The following is an 11,188-nucleotide window of genomic DNA, read 5'->3' as shown; positions in this document are numbered from 1 at the left end:
GGCCCCCATACAGACTGATAAACACAGCCCACCACATAATCACCTACTACACACACAGGTCTTCTCAGAACCATATGTCCCAGAGGTGTGTGTACTGCTCAATGTGTGTGTAGCAGTTGTAGTAGTGGGGGAGGAGAGTTTGAGTTGGTTCATGAAGCTGAAAGCTGAATGAAGAGGCAAATGTCAGTATGGTATTCTGCTTGCACTGTATGCCATAACGTTGTGTCAGAGAAACACAAATTCTAATACACTTGAAATTACATTTTCAGTTGTTTTGTGCAAAACAAAGTGCATAACATTAATTAGCTAGAATTACATCAGTTTGGAATTGTTTTGCTGGCCATAGATTGGTGTTGTCAGCATCATACAGGTTGGATTTCTACTCAGGATCCAGAAACAGGAAGGTAGCGGGGGGGAGATAGCACAACTGTTCATTCACTCTTTCTCCTGGTTTAGAAGAGAGGACTGGAGTAAGAAAAGGAGTTGGCATAGTACACACACTTACGTCCCACCCCCAACGGTCATCAGAAGATACATGAATAGAGAAGATTTGAAGTCACGTCCAAACTGAGAGAGAAGAGAGAAAGAGGGGGGGATACGGTAGAGGGGTAGAATGGAGAGACGACAGCTGTAAAAAAAGAGAAGTAGGCTACTTGCTATGTCAAATTGGATAAGAGACAGGTGGAACTGTTTTCAGGAGGACTGGTTACTTAACATTTGCAATAGTCTAAGCATTGTGAGATGGTCATGTAAAAGAAAATACAAACCTCACAATATTGTCACCACTGTAAGCCGTGTAAAGTTGACATCTAACTCTAACTGATCAGATGGCTGGGATACAAGCTGCTGTGCTACCATCCTTTAGCTCCTTCTCAAACTTTGTTCACTCTAATGACAATATGAAGGTATGTATTCCACTTGTTATTTTATTTCTACATTTTGCTGAAACAATTAAAAAAACTTGAATAACTTTGTTTTAAGAGGGTGAGTGTTGGGGCTAATAGCAGTGTCTAAATGCCATTAACATTTCTTTGAACAAAATGTTTTGACTCGCAATGAAGAGGCATTGTGAGCACAAGCACAGCCTCATATCCCCAACAAAGCCAAAACATTTAATAAAATACATTTATTTTGATTTAAGACCTGTTCAAATCAAATGGATTTTATTTCAAAAATAATTACAAAACTAGGATTTAATTGTAAAATGGTTAATTGCAATTGCATTTTTAGTGTTATTTTAACTTGTTAGTTGGTGTTGTTTGGTTTTTAGAGTAAAATATTATTTCCATATTTATGTGAAGTTAGAGAGGCTTGATATGAACTGATGTTTTTGTACTATCACACAAGGTGTGGAAATTTGAGGATGGCGCTCTCAGTCTGGACTCTCAAACCAAGAGGACGTCACCTGGCAACACCAGTGACCAGCAGCCGGTTCTTCCTCACCTGGACGATGAAAGTGAAACCTCATGGGACATGGAGTTCTTGTTGTCTGACTGGAGCAGCCCATCACCTGAGCTGAACCCCTCTCTGGACTACAACACTCAGCATCTTCCTCAACCGGACCAAACTGGACTGTACCATGATGGAGGAGGGGTGTTGAAGGACCAAATAATTCCAGACAGGCTTCATATGGGCAGCAGTAGCCTGATGGGAGAGCTGCTCACCCCCTTGGAGACCATTGGTTCAGGCATACCAGAACTCTACAACTGGTCCTTTAGTGATGACCAACAGGTTCGATCATCATCATCATTATCATCATTCCCCACTCAACCAGACGTGGACCAGTATGGTTTCACCCCCGGTAGAAACCAGGAGAGACATGGCAGCGATAGAGCCACTGCTGTCCTCACTAAGGCCAAATCATGGGACTTTGGAATGGGACACTACTACCCCAAACAATACACTTCCATGGTGACCTTTCAAGATGGAAGATTCCTCCAAGCCCCTGTCTCCATGACAACCTCTATGACCTCTGAACCTCGAACCCACCACTACAGCGTCCTCCAAAACTACCCCCACCACCCGGGTCTATACCACAACCAGAACAACTACAATCTCCACAACCACCACCACCAACAAGCCTCCTCCAGCCACTTCCCCCACTCCCAGCCCCAGCAGCCCCACCTGGCTGTCTACTCAGGGGTTCCCCCTGGTGACTTGGAGGGGAAGCGCAGCCGCAGGATGGTGGTGAAGAAGAGGGCTGCCATCCACAGCTGTGAATACCCAGGATGTAGTAAGACATATACCAAGAGCTCCCACCTCAAGGCTCACCTCCGCACGCACACAGGTAAGAATACATCAATTAGAATACATTACACAGGTAAGAATACATCAATTAGAATACATTACACAGGTAAAAATACAGAGATTAGAATACATTACACAGATTAGAATACAGAGATTAGAATACATTACACAGGTAAGAATACATAAATTAGAATGCATTACACAGGTAAGAATACAGAGATTAGAATACATTACACCAGTAAGAATACAGAGATTAGAATACATTACACAGGTAAGAATACAGAGATTAGAATACATTACACTGGTATTGAGGCATTAATGCATAATGCATATTCATTACATATTCATTACGGCTAATAGGCAGAACTGCATGATGGACAACTTCATATGGATAAATAATGATTTATGGCTTTTAGTAGTAATGGCTATTGAATAGAAAAAGTCTAAATGATCCTTGGGATGTCCCAACTCTGACGTCAACCAGTGACTTAACACTAAAAATAAACATTTACATTTTAGTCACTTAGGAGACGCTCTTATCCAGAGCGACTTACAGTTAGTGGATTCATCTTAAGAGCTAGGTGGGACAACCACATGTCACGATCCTTGGGATGTCCCAACTCTGACGTCAACCCATTGAAGTTGAAATGTAAAACGGTTAGAGTTAGGTAAGGGTTATGGTTAGGGTAAGGGTAGGGGTTATGGTTAGGGTAAGGGTAGGGGTTATGGTTAGGGTAAGGGTAGGGGTTATGGTTAGGGTAAGGGTAGGGGTTATGGTTAGGGTAAGGGTAGGGGTTATGGTAAGGGTAGGGGTTATGGTTAGGGTAAGGGTAATGGTTATGGTTAGGGTAAGGGTAGGGGTTATGGTTAGGGTAAGGGTAGGGGTTATGGTTATGGTAAGGGTAGGGGTTATGGTAAGGGTAGGGGTTATGGTTAGGGTAAGGGTAGGGGTTATGGTTAGGGTAAGGGTAGGGGTTATGGTTAGGGTAAGGGTAAGGGTTAAGGTTAGGGTAAGGGTAGGGGTTATGGTTAGGGTAAGGGTAGGGGTTAAGGTTAGGGTAGGGACGTCCCAAGGATCTTGGACTGCACTAACCCTATTGAATAGGATACAATTTACACTATGAATTATCAACACATTTCTATCAACAAATGCGGAGGGATTACAATTGCTACGGAGTGTTTAAAACAAGTCACTTATGAGCCAACTGATGGCTGATTTTGACACTGGTTGCTTTTGTGTGCTATTGATTCCATAGGGGAAAAACCATACCACTGTACGTGGGAGAGCTGTGGGTGGAAGTTTGCCCGTTCAGACGAGTTGACCCGTCACTACCGTAAACACACGGGTCAGAAGCCCTACGAGTGTCTGCTGTGTCAGAGAGCCTTCTCCCGCTCAGACCACCTGGCCCTGCACATGAAGAGACACACATGATGAGAGGAGAGGAGATGAGAGGAGGATGGGTATGACTGGGCTGTGTGAGATTATTCACACTAATATGCGTGTCCCTGTATACACACACTCTCCACTGTCGTTCTGGTTCTCATTCTCTCTCTCTCTCTCTCGCGCTCTCTCGCTCTCTCTCTCGCTCTCTCTCTCTCTCTCGATCACTCTCTCTCTCTCTCTCTCTCGCTCTCGCTCTCTCTCTTTCTCTCGATCACTCTCTCTCTCTCTCTCTCTCTCTCTCAATCACTCTCTCTCTCCTGTTGTCTCCTATCTCTCTCTCTCTCTCTCTCTCTCTCTCTCTCTCTCTCTCTCTCTCTCTCTCTCTCTCTCTCTCGCGCTCTCTCTCTCTCTCTCGATCACTCTCTCTCTCTCTCTCTCTCTCTCTCTCTCTCTCTCTCTCTCTCTCTCTCTCTCTCTCTCTCTCTCTCTCTCTCTCTCTCTCTCTCTCTCTCTCTCTCTCTCTCTCGCACACTAATCTAATCAACACACACGCGGTGCACACACAACTATTACGCAGAGTAGTGTTATCATGGATGAAGAGGAGACGTGACCACTCAAAGATATACAGTGGATATACGTTGTCCACACACTATAAACAGCTAAAGTAACAAAGAGCCTTACAGTTACAGACTGACTTAACACTAAAAATAAACATTTACATTTTAGTCACTTAGGAGACGCTCTTATCCAGAGCGACTTACAGTTAGTGCATTCATCTTAAGAGCTAGGTGGGACAACCACATATCACAGGCATAGAAAGTACACTTTTCCTCAATAACGTAGTTATTGAAAGGCGGGGTCGGAGTAAAGAGTAAAGAGCAAGTGTTGGTGTTGGAATTATTATTTTTGTAGTATTTCTTTGGGGTCGAGGTGAGGAGGGGGATGATTTAAGATACTATTTGAAGAGGTAGTTGGGGTACCAGGACAGAGAAGAGCTTGGACTGGGCTGAGTGGGAGCTGCCCTCCCGTAGGGGTGGGAGGGCCAAGAGACCAGAGGTGGCAGAACAGAGTGCTCAGGTTGGGGTGTAGGGTTTGAGCATTGCCTGAAGGTAAGGAGGGGCAGTTCCTCTTGCTGCTCTTGTAGTGGAGACGTCCAATGGAAGGCAGTCTGGAACCTAGGTTAGGACATTAGCACCCAAAAGGTACACAAAGTTCAAAGGTAAATACAGGCTGTGTCACTGGGGAGTGTCATTTTCCAACGCTATATTTATGGATCTTAATATTTCCTGTAAATTATCTGTAGATAAAAGTTGTTTTATTAAGGCTAAGATGTGTTTCTTAAATTAAGGTTAAGATTTGGTTAAGATATCAACTTTTCATGTGGTAAAAGTTACTATTGTCTGAATTTCATAGAGACAGATCACCTCAACTAAACCACATCGAAAATACACCAAGCAGATCAATTTTGTATAATTTCCAATTTAAAAAATGTATTTATTTGCAAGGCTTTTCATATTAATATAATTAATAACTTCATACTTTTTATATCACTTTGGTAATTGAGTGCTTCAAACTTCTCTCAAAAGTTGTATTTGTATAATTTGCTAATTTTAATAAAGCTATTTGAGTCTGCATGATTCCGTTTGTTTCTAATTTCGAAGTTATCTGCAGTAAAATGTAAATTCATTCAGTAAATGTGTACACTTACGAGTGAAGCGCAAATGTATCAATGAACCACTAGGCGTCTCTGTTGTATAGGGATATTAGGAAGTGATTACATATTTTACTTTTTTGTCATTTAACAGACACTCTTATCCAGAGCAACTTAGTTAACACGTTCATCTTAAGGTAGGTAAGACAACCACATATCACAGTCATAGTAAGTCAAACTTTTCGTCAATATCAGCAAAGTCAGTGTTAGTAACAAAAGATAAGTGCAAGTGTTAGTGCAAGAACGTGTACACTGAGTGGACAAAACATTAGTAACACCTTCCTAATGTTGAGTTGCACCCCCTTTTGCCCTCAGAACTGCCTCAATTCGTCGGGGCATGGACTCTACAAGGTGTTGAAAGCGTTCCACAGGAATGCTGGCCCATGTTGACTCCAATGCTTCCCACAGTTGTGTCAAGTTGGCTGGATGTCCTTTGTGTGTTGGACCATTCTTGATACACACAAGAAACTGTTGAGCGTGAAAAAAACGGTGTGTGGGGGGGGAAGCACCTGTGAAGCACCACGAAGCACCTGTGTCCTGGCGTTCCACCAGGATCAATCGTTCCAATCACGATTGTCCTTGGTTAGAATTTGAGTTGGATTGGCTTTGGAGTCAAGTGCGGTGACATTGTCCGTAGCGCTAACAGTCTCCCTTGCTGATGGGCAGAACGAGCACCAACAAGAGTATGGGGAGATAGCTGCATGGCTTTGCTGCGGTCCACATCTTGGGCATCTTCTGAATGTGATGGTGCCCATGGACCTGACTGTGTTTGCTGTTGGACAGCTGGTGTTATTCACAGAGCTGTTGTGTTCTGTTCTACAGGCAGGCAGGCAGGCAGGCAGGCAGGCAGGCAGGCGAGAGAGAGAGAGAGAGAGATAATCTCTTTACATAACCCAGCCGCACTGTGGTGATTCACCCACATTATGGAGCTCATCACTATGTTTGTTTATCTCTCTCTGTCTCTCTCCCTCTGTCTCGCTCTGTCTCTCTGACTCTATTTTTCTCTCTCTATCTCAATCTCTTTTTCTCTCTTTCTCTCCATCAATCTTTCTTTCTCTCACACACCCACTCTCATTCATACACGCTATTTTGTCTCACACCATCATAACAGACCACATTCTATTACAAATCCACATGATAATGTGATCTAAAAGGCCCATCTGTTTGTTTGTTTCATATTCTGGGCTTCGACAACACGCCACACAAACTCATCTCATCATATTCAGATCATAGTTTGAACGCAAGCATGGATTTCCATATTTATTATAAATAGTGTTTTATTATTTTAAAACGGTCAGTGAACTGACATCCAAGCTTGATGATTACTACTCATAATGGACACAGTGTACTATTGACAGAACATCAACGGATGAGAAGGCTGACGTCAATGTTTGTTACTGTAGGAGAGATGCGGACCGGAGCATGTTGGCCTTAGTTTGAAGCAGGGTCAGGGGTGAAGCAAGGTCAAAGTTGAAGCCAGGTCAGGCTATCTATTTCCATAGATTTAAAGGTAGGTCTAAGTGGACTGATGTCAAAGCCAGATATCTACTCTGTGCTACATTGCAAAATCACACATACCCACTCAAAAATGTCCCCCACTCATGATGATGCATGAATCATGATGAATGATTACACTGGACATGCTGTCTCAAGGACACAAACTATTGGTATTTGCCAAATGGTGCAATATTGACATAGCACCCAGGGATGAAAAGGCTGACCTCAGTATTTGTACCTGTTGGTTACTGTAAGAGCCAGGGTTGGAGTCAATTCAAATTGAAGTCACTCAATTCAGGAAATGATTTGAATTCAACTTTTTTAATAAATAGCTTCTCCTTTTCAGTTGATTGACAAATCGTTGAAAATAAATGTAATTTTTTCCATGATTTAATTTGAATTTCAGTTTACTTCCTGAATTGACTCAACCCTGGTAGGAGCGATGCTAACCTAAGAGGGTGAAGCTGGGCCAAGGGGTGAGGCAAGGTAAGAGTTGAATTAGGGTGCGGCACAGGGCACAGACAACCTGGCATCAGAACTGATGAAAGAGTTCCAAGTGTTCTGTTAGAACCCCCCAACCCCCTACAGATGTGTTGAGCTGGGAAGAGAAGAACAACTAAAAATCATCATATTATCTCATGTTATGGCCCCGTCATTGATAGTCATGTATTGTAAGGCACTCTGAGGATAAAACAGAGGGAGGGAGGGAAGGAGAGAGGGGGAAATGGAGGGAAGGTGAGAGGGATTTAGGAGGTAGTATGAGGACAGAGGCTGTGTCATGGCCCACAATGCAACCTTTTCCTTACACCCTCCCTTCTCTCTTTTTCTATTTTTCTCTCATTCTCTCATTCTCTCTCTCAAACAAACAAACATACAAACAGAAAAAACACAGAAAAACATAACACACCGTGAGTGGTGATGTAAGGGAAGACTTGAAACTCAGTGTCCTAAATGACTCTATACATACTGCCCCTCAAATGAATGAATACATTTGTTCAACTCTCTTTCTCTGTCTTTCTCTCTCACTTTGGCAGAATGCACAAAGGGGAAAACAAGTGACAATTCTCCCTGGTGTTCTTTGAGGATCCTCCTACCCTAACCCTAGCTTCATGTACACACCTCAGTTCAACCCTAACTACAGCCATTTCCCTAACCCTAGCCTCAGCCCTAACCCTAACCCTCAACCCTTACCCTAACCTAAGCTTCATGTTTACACCCCAGTTCAACCTTGACCCTCAACCCTAACCTTAACCCTTCCTGTCAAATGTATTCCTTTTTCTGTTTTCCTTCCTAAAACTTGTAACAGAATACAGTACAATAACACTAGTTAAGTAACTAAATTAATAAAACATGTTTTCAAATCAAATCAAATTTTATTGGTCACATACACATATTTAGCAGATGTTATTGGGGGTGTAGCGAAATGCTTGTTACAGCAAAATGCTTTCCTTTACCCATTGGAACATGATGTACCATGATGCACATCTCACATACAGTACATAGCCTACTGATACACTTCCTGGAAATGCTACACTTCCCTCTCTAAGCATTCTATTTAGAGAGACACACTAAAACCTATTTTTTAATTAAAGATCCAATGGAGCCATTTTTAACTCAATATAAAATATTTTCTGGGTGACAATTAAGTACCTTACTGTGATTGTTTTCAATATAAATGATTACAAAAAAATTGAAATAGCTTCTTAGCAAAAAGCAATTTCTCAAGCAAGAATTTAGCTTGGACTGTCTGGGAGTGGTCTGAGTGAGGGGCCTAATTGGAGGAGCCTAATAATAATAATAAATAATATGCCATTTAGCAGACGGTTTTATCCAAAGCGACTTACAGTCATGTGTGCATACATTGTTTTACGTATGGGTGGTCCCGGGGATCGAACCCACTACCCCGGCGTTACAAGCGCCATGCTCTACCAATTGAGCTACAGAGGGATATGTAACCTGACACTAGCTGTTATTGGCAGAGAGGAGGGCAAACTTTCTTTGTTATTGGTCTATTAACTTAAACCAAACCCCACCCATGCAAAACAAGCTGACATTTCCAGTGGTGTAAAGTACTTAAGTAAAACTACTACTTAAGTAGTTTTTTTGGGTATCTGTACTTTACTTTACTATTTATATTTTTGACTACTTTTAATTTTACTTTAATTTGACTACTTTTAATTTTACTAAAGAAAATAATATACTTTTTACTCCATACATTTTCCCTGATATCCAAAAGTACTCATTACATTTTTTATGCTTAGCAGGACAGGAACATTGTCAAATTCACACACTTATCAAGAGAACATCCCTGGTCATCCCTACTGCCTCTGATCTGGCGGACTCACTAAACACAAATGCTTCATTTGTAAAGATGTCTGAGTGTTGGAGTGTGCCCCTGGCTATCCGTAAATAAATAAAACAAAAAAATGGTGCCTTGTGGTTTGCTTAATATAAGGAATTTTAAATTATTTATACTTTTCCTTTTCCTTTTGATACTTAAGTATATTTTAGCAATTACATTTACTTTTGATACGTAAGTATATTTAAAACCAAATACTTCTAGATTTTTACTCAAGTAGTATTTTACTGGCTGACTTTCACTTTTACTTGAGTCATTTACTATTAAGGTATCTTTATTTTTACTCAAGTATAACAATTGGGTAGTACTTTTTCCACCACTGGACATTTCAGGCGGTCTTTTCAAACAGCTAGCTCTTACACTAAAAGGGCATTATCATTACTTTCACAATTTCAATGTAATTTTCCAATCTCATAGTGGGGAAATATTTATAAAACACAGGCAAATTAAGTTTTTCAATGCACAGCACCAACAATGGGAGACTCTGAGTTGACTAAAAGCTCACATCAAATATGTATCCTTCCTCAGTATTTTGTACTCTGGGTTCTAAGTACTTCCAAAGCCTGTAAGTATCAAGGGGCATTATATCTCTGGTACTACTTTCTCTCAATTGTCCACTGTCCTGGCCTACCGAGACTTGTTGCCAGGCAACCCCAGTCTGTAAGAGGATCAGTACTAGGAAGTGAGGGGAAGTTGTTTACTAGTTGTCCTAGTGTGACCTGACCCAGATCATAGGAGAGTTGCTGGATGGGTATGGCAGAGCTTTCCAAAAAAAGCTTATTCACAACAATAACTAAAACTGTTTGTGTGCAGGATAAGGGACAGGCATTGCTTGCTTTTTGGGGTTTTAGGCTGGGTATCTGTATAAGCACTTTGTGACAACTGCTGATGTAAAAAGGGCTTTACAACATACATTTCATTGATTGATTGAAAGGGAAATACATATTTTTTTGTTTAAAAAAACCCTCACGAGATCCTATCATCAAATAGAGATATACTGTGTGTGCGTCAAATCATATTTTATGTTTTGTGAAATATCACTATTTAATACTAGTAGTTCCTGTACTGCACCAGTCAGTCTACAGTAGCAATGCAAAGTTTCCATGTTATGTTACCCCAGGTTACCCCTCCATATGTTATGTCACATCATGATCATGTTATGAAGACAACAGATCTCTGATGTCATGTTATGACGACATCACAGACACTACAGAACCAGCAGCCCAGCCCGAGGAATGTTTTATAGACTCCTGAGATTGACCTGAGTACGTACGCATGCACACACACACACACACACACTCCAGGCCGAGGAATGTTCTAGACTTCTGACAATAATATAATGATATGCCATTTAGCAGACGCTTTTATCCAAAGCGACTTACAGTCATGTGTGCATACATTTTATCCATGAGAATGCGTTGTACCCTGCATTCACTCTCTCTGCCGCTCTCCCGTCCCTCCTAAAACTAGGCCATCTATATCCATTGGACTGTTGACTTCTCTTTTTGCAACGTACACGCTTACATAAGTACTCAGGCAGGGTGGATTACGCAACATATACCCCCCACCCTACAGACGAATGTGCACTGGCGTGAGTATGAGCACACACACACACATACGTTCCCCCTGCGCATATATACACACACACACTCCTTAATATTCAACAACCCTCCGTCACTGAACATCTATAAAAAGATGTGTACACTGCATTATTAAATGGAGCCAATTCAGAAATGCTAACTTGTTGTCAAGGTTGCTATGGTAGGTGTGGTGTGGAATCAGGCGCAGGAGGCAGAAGTAAAGTCCAACAAAATACTTTAGTAGAATTCACAATGAATATCCACAACCAGCCCGGAGGCGAGAAAAGCGCGCACAGGCGTATACAAACGGGCGCAGTAAATAAGTGCGTAATCTACTCCTAAACAACAAACAAGGAGGAAAGCACACAATAGCGCACCAAAATACAAGTAGCGCAGCAACACGACACGGA

The 11,188-nt window shown here is 41.7% G+C and overlaps 1 protein-coding gene across 1 annotated transcript; it reads left to right on the top strand.

The window, feature by feature from the left end:
- The first annotated feature begins 554 nt into the window (after positions 1-554).
- klf1 (Kruppel-like factor 1 (erythroid)) lies at positions 555-3,830 on the top strand. The gene is made up of 3 exons (XM_041867319.2): positions 555-905; positions 1,348-2,287; positions 3,504-3,830. The coding sequence occupies exons 1-3, from the start codon at positions 828-830 to the stop codon at positions 3,677-3,679; spliced, it is 1,194 nt and encodes a 397-aa protein (XP_041723253.2). The 5' UTR covers positions 555-827; the 3' UTR covers positions 3,680-3,830.
- The last annotated feature ends 7,358 nt before the right edge of the window (positions 3,831-11,188 follow it).

Source organism: Coregonus clupeaformis, chromosome 20, assembly GCF_020615455.1.
Source record: "Coregonus clupeaformis isolate EN_2021a chromosome 20, ASM2061545v1, whole genome shotgun sequence".
NCBI classification, from domain to species: domain Eukaryota; kingdom Metazoa; phylum Chordata; class Actinopteri; order Salmoniformes; family Salmonidae; genus Coregonus; species Coregonus clupeaformis.
This window is presented reverse-complemented; position numbering and strand designations above follow the sequence as displayed.

Excerpts from the sequence above, each read along its gene's own strand:
- klf1 (XM_041867319.2), top strand. The coding sequence starts at position 828 with ATGGCTGGGATACAAGCTGCTGTGCTACCATCCTTTAGCTCCTTCTCA. Across the intron at positions 906-1,347 it reads ACTCTAATGACAATATGAAG|GTGTGGAAATTTGAGGATGG; the intron begins GTATGTATTCCA and ends CTATCACACAAG. Across the intron at positions 2,288-3,503 it reads TCACCTCCGCACGCACACAG|GGGAAAAACCATACCACTGT; the intron begins GTAAGAATACAT and ends TTGATTCCATAG.